The 18,406-nt window shown below is 45.6% G+C and overlaps 1 protein-coding gene across 1 annotated transcript in view; it reads right to left on the bottom strand.

Annotated features, from left to right (window-relative positions):
* Positions 1-12,654: 12,654 nt before the first annotated feature.
* The window catches only part of Hs3st3b1 (heparan sulfate-glucosamine 3-sulfotransferase 3B1), a 38,505-nt gene continuing 32,753 nt past the window's right edge, over positions 12,655-18,406 (bottom strand). The window contains exon 2 of the mRNA XM_052759022.1: positions 12,655-16,518. Within this exon, the coding sequence (XP_052614982.1) occupies positions 15,900-16,518 (619 nt within the window). The 3' untranslated portion in view covers positions 12,655-15,899. The remainder of the gene's footprint in view (positions 16,519-18,406) is intronic.

Below are 18,406 nucleotides of genomic sequence, written 5' to 3'. Positions count from 1 at the left end.
AAGAAAGGAAGAAAGGAAGAAAGGAAGAAAGGAAGAAAGGAAGAAAGAAAGAAAGAAAGAAAGAAAGAAAGAAAGAAGGGAGGGAGGGAGGGAGGGAGGGAGAGAAGGAGGGAGGGGAGGGAGGAAGGAAGAAAGGGAGGAAGGAAGGAAGGAAGGAAGGAAGGAAGGAAGGAAGGAAGGAAGAAAAATGGATGATTAGATATTCATACTACCAAATTACTCATATGCAGACTTAGAAAAACTATCTAAATTGATGACACAAACTAGTCATTAAAATATTGTTTATAATAGTAAAAAATAGAAAACCTGGAGCAATTACAATTTCTAATAACACATACAAAAAAAAGAATAAACAAATATATAAGATGGATACCCTGGAAGCCATAAGAATTGTTTTCTAAGAACACTAATAGATAAAGGGTAATAATTTATGATATAATGTTAGATAAAAGCAGAATCCAAACCCATATATTCCAGATTTGTAACCCACATATATAAATTCATGTGACTATATATTTAAAAGTAATAATATTGGCTTGAAGGTGTTCAGCATGATTATATCCAGTTACTTTCTAATGGCTTTTATGTTCTCAGTATTTTTTTTTTCTGTACTTTCTAAACTTTGTGTAAGCGGACATTAATTTTTTTTAATGGAGAAGGAAATACAAAACTTTGGAAATGCCTGTTTGGGTTAAGGCACAAAGATCATTATGGGGGGGGGCGGTTTGTTAATTCAGAGCATCCTACTTTCCTCATGAAGGAGAGCTGTCGGTAAATCATAGCTGTGTGGCAGTCCTTAGTTGGGGAGAAACGGTCGTACTTCAGAAGGAACTTTCTTGGGTTTAGTTTTAATCTTCAGCTTCAAAAACCCAAGATAAGCACCAAAGCTGTCAGGCATGTGGCTCAACCCTCATATCCAGGCCAAGTTCTTGGCAACATTTTGAAATGTTATTTCACCAACATTGGGAGCACAAAAGATGATCAAAGACGATGGAGAATTGAGTTTTACAAACTCTTCAGGTCAAAAATGTGCTTTTCCAGAGTCTTGCTTCTCCTTCTAAGTAATGCAATCCAGCCCGTTCACAGGGTACCAGACGCAAGAAAAGACACATGATGGCCTGCAGAGAAACTGAATGCATTTGAGCATCTGTAATGTGACCTCAAAGTAGCAGCCCGGTCTACAAGGCCAAGAGAAAGAGGAAAGAAGCAGAGAACAGGATGGGAGGAAGAGTTGCTAGAGGACCAGACTGCTAGAGTAGGGGGCACTGTCCTTTAGAAGTTACAGCCACATGCTTCCTACTGTACCCACTGTGAGCTCAGCATTCACACTATGGAAACTCCAGAAAATGACACATCACTCTGCAAGAATACAGTTACTATGGAGGGCTTCTGGGAAAGTCCCAAGGTCACATCAACAATGAATGGAACTTGGCCTCAGGAGAGCATAAGATGCTCCAGCTTGACAAGTGATGGAGAAACGGAGCTGGCTACAGTCCTCTACCTCCAGTCAGGTACAGAGCAAGGAAGTGTGTGGCGTAGCTCTCCCTACTAGAATGCCTGCGGGCTCACTTCAATAGCTTTCTTACTTCAGAGAATGGGTCTCTTGTTCAAATCCACAGTTCCCAGGGTACAAAGCATCCTTGGGGGCCAGATGAGGTGGGAATTGCCTGGTCAGTAACTCAAGACCCGGAAGATGAGTTCCACTTTTGAGAAAATGGCCCTGCACTTGCGCCAATTTCCTCTCCCCTGATCCAGGAAGCCATAGAAATGAAAAGAAGCATGTGAGATGGGCTTTGGATAACATCTACGTCTATTCAAAAAAAACTTCAGCAGGATGGTGAGCAAGGGCCAAGTTCCCGGATTATAAGACCAATGTCTGATATTTCAATGGTGCAATAATAAAAGACCTCTATTTTTGTTGTTGCTCTTGTTTTATTAGTTGTTTTAGTTGTAATTCTTTTTGAGATGAAGTCTCTGTGTAGCCCTGGCTGTCCTGGAACTGGAAATGTAGACCAGGCTGACCTTGAACTCAGAAATCCACCTGCTTCTGTTTCTCATGTACTGGAGATAAGGTATGAGCCAACATGCCTGGCACTCTATTATATTTTTAAAATGTTTTTATGAGGTAGTAGGTTGTATAGGCACCAAAACAGACTTAAGGGATTCCCTGGCTCAAGGCCTCCAAAGCTGTTTCACTTCTTTTTTGGCTATCATTTAAAATTTTGTGTGTGTGTGTGTGTGTGTGTGTGTGTGTGTGTGTGTGTGTGTGTGTGTATACATGAGTGCTGGATCTCCTGGAGCTGGAGCTGCAGGCAGCTGTGAACCATGTGAACCCCTCAACGTGGAAGTTGAGATCAATTCAGATACCCTGTAGGAGCAGTGCACCATGCCCTTACCTGCTGAACCATCTCTCCAACCCCGTTTTTAATAGTCTATATTATTTTATTTCATTTTTTTGAAACAGGGTTTCACTTTGTAACCCTGTCTGTGCTAGAACTTGCTAGGTAGATCAGGATGGCTTTGAACTCAGACTCACAGAGATCCATCTGCTTCTGCTTCCTGAGTGCTGGGATCAAAAGTCTTCACCATCACACCCAGCATAGATAGTCTTGATGTGTAGCTCAGGTTAGCATTAGACTCATGGAAATCCTCCTGTCTCAGCCTTCAGAGTCATGTGATTAGAGCAGTGAGTTACCACGTTCAGCTATATGACCTCATGATTTACTTCACCCCTTTGAAATTTCAAGCCTGTGGCTAGAGAACATCAGAGGTCGAATTGGCAGTCAGAGTTCCCTAAGGTATTAGGCACCTGATTTTGCATGGATATGGAACATGCTGTGAAGACCACTTGGCCTTCAACTTGGTTTGATTGGATGATGGTGTAAACACTTAAGAGGTGGAGCCTGTGATGGAGAGCAGTCAAGTCAATGGCGGTCCCAACTTGAAGGTTGTGGGGTGCTTCTGTCTCTGTCTTACACATTCCAGGTAGGAGGTGAACTTCTCTGTCACATGCTATCACCACAATGTGCTACTAATTTGTCATTTATTGATGCCTCAAAACTGTGAGTCTAAATCAGTCTTTCCTCTCTCTAAGTTCATTATCTCAATTGTTTTGCTAGCAACAGAAATCTGACCAATCAGATCAAAGTCCAGAGTAGTCTCTAATTCCAGAGAAAATGTGAAGACTTTAAAAACTCAGAAGGGGCTGGAGGTCTGAGAGGCAAGAAAACTTTGGTGACCATGGCTTCAGCCAAGGTCACAAACCATATCATGGTTTCCTCTGGTCAGACCAAAACCAGCAAGAAGTCCAATGCTGCAGACATGACATCCAAAGACATTCTACAGGACACACAGAGAAGTGATTAAAAAACTCTAGGCCTATAGGATGAAAATGGATACCCCAACATTGCAGAGGAACTTTGGATGACTGTCCAGGTGGGCAGCTGTCTCTTAGTTTCCAGAATTTTGGAAGTTGCTTACAATGCTTTTCCTGTTTACTTAGGTAATATTATATCCTTCTGGGACTTTGATGTAGTTGAAGACTAGCTAGTTACAATTTTCCTTGGTTATGATAAAAGATAAATTAGATATGAAACTTCAGACTCACAAATATAGGATAGATAGAATATTTTCTTTAATTTTACCAAATACAAATAGACTAGATTGTAACTTTAATTCTTGCTTGATAACTGTTCTATTATATGTAATTTTACTATGTTAAAGTTAAAACCTTCCTTTTTTTGTTTTTTGTTTTTTGTTTTTGTTTTTTACCAGAGTTACAAAGAGCTTTATTAGAAAGAAGTAGGGGATAGGAGGGAGGACAGCCAGGCCTGGAGAGAAAGAAAGATGTCAGGAACAGAGCAGAGAGCAGGGAGCAGAGAGGGAACAGAGAGAGAGAGAAAAAAAAAACCTTCCTTTTTGATTAGACAGAAAAGGGGAAGTGCTGTGGGATATCGTTCTGTATGCTGTGAATATGTGTTGCTCTGATTGGTTGATAAATAAAACGCTGACTGGCCAGTAGCCAGGCAGGAAGTATAGGCAGGGTAAGCAGATGAGAATTCTGGGAAGAGGAATGACTGAGTGAAGAGCCACCAGCCAGACACAGAGGAAGCAACATGACAAGGCAGAACTGAGAAAAGGTACCAAGCCATGTGGCTAAACATAGATAAGAATTATGGGTTAATTTAAATATAAGAGCTAGTCAGTAATAAGCCTGAGCTAATGACTGAGGAGTTATAATTAATATAAGCTTCTGAATGACTATTTTATAAGCAGCTGAGGGACCTCGCAGCTGGGCAGGACACAGAAAAAATTCCAACTACAAGTATGCATCCTTTGCATATTTGCTACCAAGGCCGGACCCATAAGGTCTTTGGAAATGAGTGTTCTCAGGTTAAACTGAGATTTTCAAAGCCAAAAACATAGACCATGTAGTAACCGTCGTCGAGGGCAAGGTGGAGAAGGTAGACATCTTCATGTTCAACACTCTGTTGCACACTTGTGACCAGTGGCTGGAACCCAATGACTCATCTTCCCGGACATGGCCACCCTGTCTGCCATGGCCATCAAGGACCAGCAGTACAAAGACTACAAGAGCCACTGGTGGGAGAGAGTGTATGGCTTTGGTGTTCCCTTGTCTTCCCAGACGTGGCCATCAAGGAGCCCCTGGTGGGCATGATGGACCTGAAGCAGCTGGTCACCAGTTCCAGCTTCATTTAAAAAAAGATGAGCATCTACACCATCAGTTTGGAAGACCCAACCTTTACCTCCTGCTTCTACCTACAACAAAGCAGAATGACTACTTGCCCACACTAGTAGCCTACTTAAACACCAAATTTACCTGCTTTCTCAAGCAGACCAACATTTCCACCAGGACCAAGTTCTCACACATGCCCTGGAAGCAGTGTACATGAAATAATTCCTGATGGTGAAGATGTCGAGGACCTTTGGTACCTGATCAGTATGCGGCCCAATACCAAGAACAACCATGACCTGGACTTCCCCTTCAACCTAGACTTTGGAGCTCTTCTGCTCCACCAACTACTGGATGTATGGAGGTGGCACCTGGATGTCCTTGTGAGGCCTAGAGCTATGGTATTCTTAGCAGTTTGGGGGTTACCTCTTTTGGCCCTCCCACAGAAGAGGGCTCAGAAACTTGGGCTGTAGGGATTGGAGGCACATTGTGACTGTGTTTTTCATTGCTTACTTTTTTATATGGTTGTGTTTATTATGCCAATAAATCCTCAGCTGGGACAACTTGGCTTCCTGGGGCATGGTTGGTTAGAGTTCCCTCAAAAAAACCAAAAGCAGTATTTGTCTGTGTGTGTTTCTACAGTCCCTGGCAGGCTAGTGTCAATGTCCTCTGACTTCTGATTCCATTTGAGCCTCGTCTCCCTAAGCACCTAGGAGCTCCTGTGATCTGACAGTGCCCATGCTGGGACATCTGAGCAGCAAGTCACCTGGGAAAGCAAGGATTAATCAGCAAGTCAGAACCCTGCCTAGCCAGTTCCCATTTCTGTTCTTAATGTCTACATTACTGCAACAGCACGCTCCTCCACTAGTTCCCATCGGAACTCTGCTCTCCACCCAAGTGTTTGAGTCATAAGCCCAACCCGTTTGTTCTCCTGGGGACTTTTTACCCCTCAATCTTTCAGTTAGCTTTCTGTGGTTCCCAAAACTATTGGCTCCCCTCCACTTCCCACTCATTTCCATATCCTGATCACCACACCCCTCCTCTGAGTCCTTGAAAGTCCCTAAGGGACTCCTTTGCCTCGGCTCCTAATTCTTCAATCTATTCTCTGGAGCGGCCAGCATCATCTTTCTAAAGTGCTAATCTGACTGCAACATGAGCTTCCCCCAAGTCCCACAGCCTTCCAAGTCCTTTCTTTTCTTTTCCAGCCAAATAAAATAAGAGACTAGAACTGCAGGAAGGCCACGCTTATCTTTCGCATTTGAGGCTCACACCTCCTGAGGGTCTTGCTGCATATCGCCTCAGAGCTCAAGTCTCTGATAGTCCCCTGTAAAGGGTCACAAAACTATCACGGCTCAGCCAGGCTCTGGGGTGCACACTGGAAAGAAATTGGAACACACACACCCCCCCAATAAACACACTGAATCTGAGGCTTCTATGGCTAGAATGGTGTCCCTCCCCAAAGACATACTGAAGTGCTACCCCCAGTACCTATGCTGGCTACCTTACTTGGACATTGAGTCTTTGCAGATGTAACCAGATTAAGATGAAATCATTCCCTGAGACCTCCCTTCCTTCCTCATCTAATCTAGTACCAGCTTTTCTGCTTCTGCCTGCAGTAAAGCAAAAATCACTATGTGTTTGCACTGGTAGCCTACTGAATCATGGAGCTCCCAACCTATGGACGTCCTGCTTACTTGTGAGACAAATCTTCCTATACAGCACAGGCTAGCTTTGAGCTCACTGTGTAGCCCAGGCTGGCCTCAAACTTGTGATTCTCCTGCCTCAGCCTCCTGAGTACTGAGGTAACAGGCTAGTACCACCATCCCTGGCTTAAACTTCCTCAGAGAGAGGAGAAAGAGAGGGAGGGAGGGAGGGAGAGAGAGAGAGAGAGAGAGAGAGAGAGAGAGAGAGAGAGAGAGAGAGAGAGAGAGACCCAAGTTCTCATTGTTTCTACCCATAAGAAAAACTAGCAAGTATCATGGGGAATGAAGAAGTCAGGGGTGGAGAGGAAGCTGAGGTTTGACAGAGTGTAAATTAGCCAGTGGAGGAAAGGATGGTGGGAGAAATTAATCTTCCTTAGGTAAATGGCCTCTTCCGGGAGACAAAAGCCCACTGTGGTTGGAGCATGGGGACCAAGGAAGGGAGGAGGTGAAATAAGCATGCATATAGACATCCAAGATGCACAACGGAACTGAGATCTAGCTAGTATTTATATTAAAAGAATTGAGATGGGGGGACCCAGGTTGGCCCTGTACTCCTGTGCACAGGTGATCCTCCTGCCTCAGTATCCTGAGGTCGCTGAGCTGGTAAGTGTGTCTGAGATGAAATGGGAGATTAGCTAAGGGGTTTTCACAGGGGAGCACAGAGTCTAACTGATGATCTAAAGGTCCCTAATCTGTTGTGTACAGAATCGATTGGAGGGCAGAGGGGACTTGCGTGGGAGGCCAGGGGGACGTTTCTCTCCCACAAGAGCTCCTCAGCACACAGAACAGTGGAGTTTCAGAGGAGTGAGTGGATTTGGAAGCTTGTACGGAAGTCATCCTGACAGGACTTGTGAGACTGTAAATGATGCCAGGCACATAAGCTGAGAGCGTTTGGCCGCTCAAAGCGGCTGGGCTGCCATAGCCCCGCAGGCTCATCCACTCTCCCCTTCTGGGAACTCTCCACACTGCAGCCCTGTTGAGTGCCCTGGAGTTCTACCTGGCCATGGAGATGCCTAGACAACTGATAAGCAGACTGATGGGTGAACCTCTGAGGCAGTCAGAGAAGGTTGTCCTGTGGGTCAGCAAACTGAACTTGAAAGATCCGACTGCTGTGAATGCGTCCTACACCATCCATTCTTCTGGGAGTCGCGATGGAAGAGAAAAGTGAACTGAAAGTAACTCTCTCTGACTTGTCCTTCCGGATAAGATTCCCCCGCTCCCGCCTTTGGATGACATCAGACCCCTGGTCCTTTGGCATCTGGAACTTGTATCAGTGTCCCTCCAGGGGTTTCTCAGGCTTTTAGCTTTGGACTAAAGAAGACAGAGTGGGTCCCCACCCCATTTCCAAAGTTTGTGGCTCTATAGCCTGAGCCACATTGCCCATTTCTCTCCAATGGCTTGAAGTAAGACCAAGTCTCTGTGATCTTCTGATCCAATCAAAGAAATATATTTATCCAGTATTGTTCCCTGGAGAACATGATCAATACTTGGCAATACCTCATTTCCCCTTAGTCACAGGGACACCATTCACAGGTCCTTCCACTTCACCATGGCGAGTGGGTTCCTTGAGGCAGGATGCAGGTCCCAAGCATAGCAGCGGTCTGGTAAATCTATGCCATGAATGAACCAACTGGACTCTGACCCGCTCTTGCTCCAGTTGATGGGGAAACCATCCCCTGCACATTCTCCTCTCAACATCCCTCTTCCCTGGGACCTCCTTTTAAGAGCATCTCTAGAAACTTCTAGCTGTTTCTTGCTCCAAAGGAGGTTGCAGCCTCTCTCTTCTTTTATAGACGACACTCACAAGAGAATCAGGCAAGTCCTGGATATCTCAATGTCAGGATCTTTTGGATGAGTTTTGAATGGCTTCCACACAGCAAAGGAGACACTAAGCAAGAAGCTGGTAGGGGTAGAGAAAGGGGGTGTTTCAAAGGGATAAAAGCAGGTTTGAGGGAATTCTCTCAATTCCTTGCAGTCACTTCTCTCAAAAATCCTAATCGGTGGAGGCCTTTCAGCCACTTTCAGATTACACACACACACACACACACACACACACACACACACACACACACACACACACGAGTATTGGATGGGAATGAAAACATTACAAGTTCTCAGCTAGGGAAGGTTGGGAATAAAGCTGTAGGTACGTCTACAGTTGACTGTGCAGTTGTGTAAGTATTTTGCCATCTATGTACGTAAAGGTCATGAGTGAGCGTTAAACTAAATGCCAGCAGTGGGAACTGCAGCTAGAGGTGAGCATTTTTCCCGGGAAGAAGGCCAAAGGACCAGGGATGCTGTCACCTCGCATAGGCAGTCAGTGATGTTCAGTTGCAAAGAATAGGATATAATAAGGATCAGTTATCGATTATCCACAAGACACTGGACGTACTACTGAAGTCTGACTCAGCAAAGTAAGGAAAAGTGATTTCTCTTCTGAGAGTCGCCTAGCCCGGAGCTCTGCTTTCCTGCAGTTCCAGGCGCACAGACAGCTTCGGCCAGCCGTGTGCTCCAGGCACCATGAGAAGGCTACCAGTCAACAGTGAGGGGGCTCTCCTTAAAAGGAGGTCCAGACTTATAAGGGGTGACTTTATAGCTTATCCCTATTTTTTGATGTAAAGCATGTAACAGAGGAAAACATCCTTGATTTAGAAATTACAGCTTTCTATTTTTAGCATGCTATAATGTCTGTGTTCAAGCACTGGGGTTCTTAAACTTCTGTGTCAATCAAAATCACCTTGTGGTTTGAGTGTGGACACTCCCCCACAAGCTCATGTGTTTGAACTTGGTCTCCAGCTGGGTGGTGCTGTTTTAGAAGGCTGAGGAACCCTTGTGGAGGAAATGGGTCACTGGGGGAGGGCTTTGAGGGTTTGTAATCCAACCCACTGCCCATCTGCCTCTTGATAGCAGACATAGTATAAGAGCTGCCTCTGTGCTCCTGACTCCACATCCCCACAATGGTGGGCTGTGTCCATCCCTAAACTGTGAGTCAAGATGAACCCTTTCCCCCTTAAGTCCGTTTTTATCGATCGGGTATTTAATCGCAGCTGTGAGAAAAGTGATACACACTTGGAAGGCTTGTTAAAATGGTTTTTTGTTTTGTTTAAATTAGGATCCAGGAGGTCTGAGGAGGGGCCCAAAACATACATATCTGCCATGTTTCCCTGATGCGCTGATGTCATCAGGGAACCACACTTTGAGAACCACTACGACAGGTGCCTCTCAACTATGGCCATTAGGGTCATGAAGACATTCTTTAAGCGTCGACTGAGCATCTTTATCTAAAATATTTGGAGTTATCACATACCAGATGTTGGGTGTTTTTTGTATCTGGAGTATTTGCTTCTGCGTAGTGGGATATCTAGGGAGTGAAACACAGATCTAAACAAGGTACTCTCTTGTGTTCCATATATGCTCCATATGCACAGCCTGAAGATAATTGTATCCAACACTCACCCACTGTACTTGGGTCTTGACAGTGACCAGTCACGAGGGTACACGTGGAATCATCTGCCTGGGGCATCATGTTGGTGATGAGAAGGTTTGGTTTTCTGAAGCATTTTGGATTTCAGATTTTTAGATTAGAGATACATCACCTGACTGCCTATCTAGGGTCTCAGCCCTTAGAGATTCTAGATGTAAAATGGCCTGGGATCTGTCTGAACTTTAGAATTAAGGCCAGGTCATCTATTGCCCAAGATGGAAAATTTCTGCTCTAACATGTACTGTCAGGTCCATGAGTAGCTGGCCTGTCCACCCACCTCATTGCCTCTCTGCATAAACTGATGGGATGGGCTGCTGAGTCACAACACCACAGCACACGTTACCACATGACGTTTTCCTAGAGTGAAGAAGCTCTTCTCCACACACATGAACGGTGGCTAACCAGCTTGCCTCCTCTTTTCTCTCCTTCTTCCCCCAATAGCTTTCTAATTCCCATCTCTGTTCCTCTACCCAAGAGGTCCTCTTGGTGAGAGTCAGTGCTTTCCAGTGTGGGAAGGCTGAGTGTTCAAATGATTTGGGGAAGGTGCTCCTGTTTAATGCATGTCTGGGTTCAACACTAAATAACACTGAGCAGCAGGCGAAACCTTCAATAATCTTCTGTTCTTCAGGCAAGATCCCGAGTTCCCTCAAGTACCCATCTTGCAACATTTCCCCCGCCGGGAATAGTGAGCCCAACCAAGACTGGTGGGGCTTTTGCTACACTGTCTCTGCAGACGTTAACATCATTTATTCTCACACGCTTTATTACATCCTTGGGGATCAGGCATTGTTTTGTGGGGTCCATGCTGACTCCAAATGCACAGTTTCACCTCAGCACCCCGAGTACTGGGGTTGTGGTAGTACTCCACCATGCCTGGGTGACTACCTCCTTTTTATATGGCTAGTGCTCATGGATTTCCACTTGGAATTGTAATATTCCTTTTGAAACAGAGTCAGCTGACCCAAGATCTATCTTTAGGACCCACATGGTAGAAGGAGAGAGCTCCTTCAAGATGTTCTCTGAGTATACACACACACACACACACACACACACACACACGCACAAGCAAATGTAATAAAGTTTTTTAAATTAAGGTTTTTCTTTCAGGAAACTACACTTGAGTATAGTGTTTTGCATCTGTGGAAACTAACTTTTGTTCAAAGAGGGAAGCAGAAACTGAACAATCCTAATTTTCAAGTGGTCGTAACTGGCTTATCATTTAGGTTTTGTGAAAGAAGAAACTGGTTTCACTGTGACCTTTATTCTTAAGGAAGCAAGGACGATTCCTCATGTTCTGAGAAGCCCAGTTCTTCCCTACCCTAAAGCCATGTTGACAGTCTCTCTCTAATTCCTATGTCAAAGTGAATTAGCCCCTAAGTTGGAGCCCTTGAATCAGTTATTTGCAAACAGTACTGATACCACTTGGATAGACACACACTGCCCAATTTTTTCTGTTGAGAACTGTCCACCTACTGACCTTGACAAAACAGTCTGGTTTGATCATTCATTTTGCTTATGTGGCAAGTGTATGCAAATAAACTTGCTGAGCTGACATTTGCACCTGGGATGCACGTTTGTGTTTACACGCTATTGGACTCGAGGCCCTGTACATACAGCTGTTACCCTGTGATACACATTTGTGTTTACATGCTATTGGACAGAAGGCTCCATACATACAGAAGCAATATTTGTGAAACATGCAAACTTCTGTATCTAGAAAAAAATAAAACAGGTTCTTGTTTTAATAATTACGTACAATAAGAATCATTCAACTTTTTGTTATTGTTGGTTTGCTTTGTTTTGTTTTGTTTCTACATAAAAGCCTATAATTATGCAGATGTTACGCTATGTCAGAAAGAAAATAAGGTGGTTTGGGGAAAACTAAATGTCTAGATTGTCTTTTCCAGGCTGTCTTTACCTCACAAATAAGGATCCCACTTAACATGAGCACACGCAGCAGATGTGAGAAAGGAACACTGTTATTTAAATGCACCCAGCCATGCGTGCATGCTCACACCAGACCTTTAAGTACATGTGACTGCCCACTCCTACCCACCTTGGCTCTGGAAGCCCTTGACATACAGTGGCTTCAGCAGCTGTTAGAATCCTGAGTAATGGACAATATATGGTGGGGTGGTGGAAGCTTCTCCCAGAGCGCGGGGCTCCACACTGTCTTGCTTTAACAGTCATTTAACAGAAAATCCATCCACAGTATTTATGGAGCAATTGGCTTTTGTTATTTCACCTTTAAAGGATTGAAAAATCAGGGCTGGCAAGACGCCTCGGTGGGTGCTTGTAACCAATTCTGATGACCCGAGTTCAATCCTAAAGACTACATGATAGGAGAGAACCAGATCTTGCAACTTGACCTACACACACACACACACACACACACACACACACACACACACACACACACACACACACGAATGCTCGTGGGCCCTAAATAGAATTATTTTAATGTAATAACAAATTAGGCTGAAAAATCAGCAGAGTCTGTAATCCTAGCATCCAGGAGGCAGGGTTGTTAGGAGTTTGATGCCAACCAGGGCTATAGTGTGAGACTGTTTCAGAAACATAAACAATAAAGAAGCCTGAAAAAGATATCTATCCACCTGCCTCAGAATGACTTTGGGAGTGTGCAAACATGTCCGTCCACACGTGACAAGTTACTGAAGCATACCACTGTCTTCTCCCAACCGCCACACCCAGCAGAACAGGAACATACCCACATGTTGGTAAAATATATTTTATTTGTCCATACAAAGAAAAGGTATGAATTACCAGAATTTCATTTGCCTAGAAACATCTTTCTCTGTGTAAAATTAATTTGTGTTATACGTAGGACAAAATACTTGATTTATTTTTTTTTTGTACATATTGGCTATTCTACCATCCATGTTATAGAAGACAAGCTGCTGGAACTTGCACAGCATTTTTGATTACTGGGCTGAATGAAACTCAGTCATAAATTAATGTTATAAAAATGAAAACAACAACAACAAAGGAACTAACCACACCTTCCAAACTCAGGAAGCATTCTTTCTGGAAAACTGGAAGGAGAACTGACACTGATCCCTGGACCAGCACCTTAGACACTCACTAACGTGGCTGTGGAGCCTTCCATTTTCCTTTCTTAGGAAAACAGCCCGGCAGGATCTGCAACTGGGTTTCCCTCAGGAGCTCAAGTGCATCTGTCACTCAAAATGACTCCCGAAGAGTCCCCTCCCCCGTCCCCCAGAACATCTCTCCTCCACCATCCAATGAAGAGTTTATTCCTTAGTCATTCTGCCTGAAATACCTTTTTAGGTACTACAGAGTAAGTGAACACACCTGCATGCGAACATCCCCAAGAAGGCTTTCCATGGATAGGAATAGTAATAATAATAATCTAAGTTTTTGTGGGCGCTTTTTTTTTGTTTGATTTCAAACAAGAGAAACTTTTGAGAAATAAAGCACACCAGGAATACGTCAGAGCTTTCCTACATAAACTGGAAGAAACTGCAAACATGTGGTGGGACAAACTGCCAAGACATGACCTGGTGTCTGTCTCCTAGCAGCTCAGAAGTGAGGCTCAGTAGCTCTGCAGATGGCCAGGACAGGAAGAGACCTACGGCTTAACTTTCCATGTTGCCTAACTTCTCCGAAAAGAGGCCATGTGGGTCAGTAATAACTATCACATGATGAAGCAGCATCCTGGGCAGATGCAGCATCCGGATCAGTCAGGAACTGTAAGCAATCAGGGCCTGATGAAGAGGCGCACATGCTGTTTGATTTATCTGACTAACACTGAAAACCTCCCCCTGCTCCATCAGTACTAATTACTGACACCTGCTTAGAGTCAAGGACTTGACCGGGAACAGAATCTTGACTCACTTCAGGGTTCATAACTAAAGGACCTCCTTCTACCTCAATGCGTCCTGTTTTTGTTATTGTCTAAAGCCAGGCGTAAACAGTTTAATGAAAAAAAAAAAAAGTGTCCAGCTTGGGAATCGGGCAGGCAGGCTCACATTTTCCTCCCACTTGGCTGGGTACCATTCTCTGAACGCTCCACACTTCTGCTTCGTGAGTTACATCAGACTCTGCAAGCAGCCAGAAAACCTTGGTGAAGGCCTCTGACACGGCCTCTGCCCGTGAGCAAGATGCTGCTCTCTGTGAGGGATGGTGTCCTCACTCTGATTTCGGTCAAGTGTGGCGAGCACCTTTTGCACAGGTGTTTCCACACTCAAGCAGCCAGCCAGGAGATGCTAGGATTGCGGTGTGGGCCTAGTGCAGGCAGTACACTACTGTGTATGGAGAGAAGAAAATGAACAGATAACCGTGAAATGGGCTGGGGATGTGGCTCAGTGTTTGCCCAGTGTGCAACAGGCCCACAAAAAAAGAAAAAAAAAGAAAAGGAATGGATGTAACATCTAAGGAATAAACATAGCCGATGATCACCTTCTTCCCGCTCTAAACCTGCCCAGGGACCATTTTGCTGCCCAGAATAAACTAATTCAAGCTGGGCTATAACTTGTTGGAAATCACAAATTTGCTCACCAGAATATCCCTATAGACCATGGACACCTCTCACTAGTTTCTAAAGACACCATGTCTTCTCGGTCCACGTGACTTGGCTCACCCAGTCAAGTTAGCCCATAAAGTGTCCCAAACAATCCTTTGTAAATGCCACAGTGCAGCCATTTCAACCATCCATGCATTCTTGATGAAAGTCTAACTCAGACAACAATCCTTCTGGGGTAGAAGCATTCTGGTTTAGGAAGTTGAGGATTAACTGAATATATCTTGATGTCATGTCACTATACAGCTATACAACTGCCACTAACAGGCCAAAGAACCTCCCAACACAGCGGTATGCAGGGAGAATCGTCTGCATATTTCAATAGCAGAGCTGGCAACTCTTCTGGTAAGACCCCACTGACTGCCTCAGGGGAAGCTGCACAAGTGTCAGACTTGAGTATCTTACAAGCACCAGCTTTCCCAGCCTGGGCCCTGGAGGACCATCCTTCAAACCCTGCTGTGGTCATTGCCTACAGAGCATCTCTGGGGTGGCCTAGGCATTTCAGAGGCATTTGGCTGCAGTGCTGGGCATCCTCTTCCTCTGCCAGGCTGCTCGTCAGATCTGAGTGTTTTGTTTTTGTTTTTTCTCTACTGAGGCCACGAGCCTACTGTCCAGCGCCAGTTGGGTCTACACACCGCAATACCTCTCTAAACGCTGATATTGAAGGATACATCTGCCCCCTTCTGGGTCTCAACATCCAGCACCCTAGGTTTGTGCCCGTGGCTCTGTATGGAAGCCTGGGAGGCTCTTTGGTGTGTCCCAGCAGAACTGTCTGACTGAAGAGAGGAACATGGTGTGGTCACTCTTATGCAAATGAACATCACCTTTTTTTGTAAAGCAGCACTGGAGCATCTTACTTGTGGAATCTGGCAAAGGGGTCAATTGTTTGTATACACTTATAGCTAGCCAAAATGGATGGAGGGGTAGAGCAGAAGGGGATTCGGGATCATGAGGACACAGGTCCCTGTAAGGGAGGCGAGTGAAACTCACCTTGGTGCTACATCAGTGGGGGTGATGAACTGCCTATGTGAATTCCACCCTCAGACCACAGCATGCTGAGGCTGCTCAGTGTTTCCAGGAGGTACCCAGGCAAGAACACACGACAAACCAGCTGAGGCAGCCAAGACCCAAGGAGATAGCAGGTTGAGGACCCAAGGTGATCGAAGGCTGAATACCCGTAACAAAAATCTCAAGTTGTGCTTTTCTTCTTCTTAAATACAACGGGGAAGGGGGGGGAAAAAAAACCACGGAAGCACCATCGATTGTGAGGGACAGAACAAAATATCCGTGTTAAACACTTTGGAATGTTAACAGACCGTGACTCGAACTCTCTGCAGAGTGTGGCTAGGCAGCTTAGTGAATTAATTGCTTGTGAATTAAAAATAAATTATTATAAAATAGATTTCTGTACATTTTACATACATATACTCTCTCAATAGATAAGCCCCGAAGGGAGACTCAGTCCCAGCCGAAGTCGCGACCGGTCATCTGGTAGAACTTGCGGTTGAAGGGCCGGTAAAAGTCACGCAGCTGCCGCAGCACCTCGCGCGCGATGGCGGGGTGCGCGCGACCCTTGGTCTTGCCCAGGCAGTGCGGCTTGCCGCTGCCCTCCGCCTTCTTGAGGCACGGGAAGCCCTTGGTCTGGTTGAAGTAGAAGTGCTTGTCGGTGATGATGCGCTTGAGGCCCAGGAAATCCTGCACGCGGCGCAGCTCCCCGGCCGGGTCGCTGACCAGCCGCTCCCCGCTCACGAAGAGCATCTGGCCCAGCGGGAAGTGGCGCAGCCAGGGCTCCAGGTGCTTGGCGTACAGGCCGATCTGGATGGCGCTCCAGGACGTGTCGATGAGGCCCGCGCTGCGGTTGCGGAAAGTCAGGCTCTCGAAGCTGGGGATGTCCGGCCGCTTGGACAGCGTCTGCGTGTAGTCCGAGATGGCCCTGGTCACCGGGTCGCGCACCACCACGATGAGCTTGGTGTCCTTGGACATGGCCGAGATGCGCGCGGGTGCCTCCCGGGTCACGAAGTAGCTGGGCGTCTTCTCCATGGTGATCTGTCCCTCCAGGGTTCTGGGCATCAGGTCTCTGCGGGAGGCAAAGAAATAATCTGGGGTCAGAAAATAGAGCTTCTAGCTAGGGGGCGATGGCTCACACTTTTAATCCCAGCACTCCAGAAGCAGAGGCAGGCGGATCTCCGTGAGTTCGAGGCCAGCTTGGTCTAGGGAGCGAGTTCCAGGACAGCCAGAGCTACACAGAGAAACCCTGTCTTGAAAAACCAAAACCAAAAAAAAAAAAAAAAAAAAAGGAGCTTCTTCAGCCTCCTGACTCAATGTTACATCTACCCCAGCTCCCTCTTATAATTGAGGCCATTTTTCAAAACAAACATAAACAGGATTTTAGAGGTAGGGTACATTAATGCGACTCCAACCCCAGGCTTGGAGGCCACATAGCTCCCAGCTGAAGCATCTTCTCTCTAGGCGGAAGAACAAGGCCAGTTTCTTTGAGGTGCTGGTGTGGGTGTTGCCTCTCCTTAAGTTAACTCATCGCATCTGGTTTTCACAATGCCCCACCCCCGGCACGCACACACACACACACACACACACACACACACACACCTGATAGGTCTTTCCTCAGAAATGGTAATGTCCAGCAATCCTTCACATGTCCACCAACCAAGATGGTCTTGGGCACCAGAAATGTGACTTGACAAAATGGCCAAAAAGCAACCAAGCAGGCAATATCCCAAAACTCAATGAGGTCAGTATAAACGGACAGAAATACACCACATGAAAATCTCAAGACACAATTCGAGAAACTTCCAAAGAAAATCTTAGATTCCATTAGAGCAAAATAATTACAAGATATCTACCAGAATTAATTTCACCCAAAGCACTAGATAACACTGTTGACACAGTCAACACAGGTCATGACATCTGGACTGGATTTTTGCATTGGCAAATGACAATCATTTTGACTACGTACTTCAATGATGTGGCACCTTGGTTCCAAGATGTGAAAATAAAGGGAGCTGAACTAGCCACCATCTGTAGTAGTTTGTGGTAGTCCATAGATTCTGATATGTGACCATGAAATGACTGCTATGAAGCTGGGGGTGGGTGGGGGCCAAGCCCAGAATCTCGGATTGAGGAGTCTGGATCCTGTTAGTCGACTTGAGGACATTTTCAGTAAATTGGATGAAGAAGCTCTAGGGAGTAAAACAGCACCCATCAAAGGCAAGCAAAGGGGAGCATGGGAGAAAGAGAACCGGGGAACTCTGGGTAGGGAGGGTGGCAGACAAGAATACGACAGACATACAGACATGCCTATCTCTGCAGGGGGCAAACTGAAGGACAGAGAGAAAGAGGAGAGCTGAGTGACAAATCCTCCTATGGTGAGAGGTTCAGATGTAAGGACAATTCTAAAAAGGCTCCATGAAGTCAGAAGCCATGGGTATCTTCCTCTACCCCCTCACCGACACACACACACACACACACACACACACACACACACACACACACACACACTGTTCAATCCCTAGCGCCTAACATGGTGCACAGAACCCCAGCAGGTGTCCACTAAATAAACATAAACAGTGACGGGTAAGTGGTCTTGCTGATAGGTAAGCCCCAAGTAGAAATAGTAAAGGCAAATGTCTGTGCCTTGTTTCACAGTGTGAGTGAGCTGGACTGGGAATCCCTCTCTACTGCTTCACGGCTGGACGGCCAGGAGATGAGTTAATCAACACCTCTGAGCTTTGGTACCCTAATGTACAAAACAGGAATAATTCCATCTACCTGCTGAGTTGTTGAGAAAATTAAAGGAGGATTTCAGAGCCACAGCAATCTAGCTTAAGGCATGAAGGATGTGGGTCTTGAGGTCAGGCCTAGATTCAGCTCTTGCTTTTGTTGCTTTTTACCTTGACTTTCTTATTTTGGGGGGTGGGGCATCTTCTCTTCATCTGTGAAAATGGAGA

The sequence above is a fragment of the Peromyscus californicus genome, unplaced genomic scaffold (assembly GCF_007827085.1).
Source record: "Peromyscus californicus insignis strain IS unplaced genomic scaffold, ASM782708v3 Scaffold_3__1_contigs__length_106647218, whole genome shotgun sequence".
Taxonomy (NCBI): domain Eukaryota; kingdom Metazoa; phylum Chordata; class Mammalia; order Rodentia; family Cricetidae; genus Peromyscus; species Peromyscus californicus.
The sequence above is the reverse complement of the archived record's forward strand: the minus strand, read 5'-3'. Positions and strand labels throughout refer to the sequence as shown.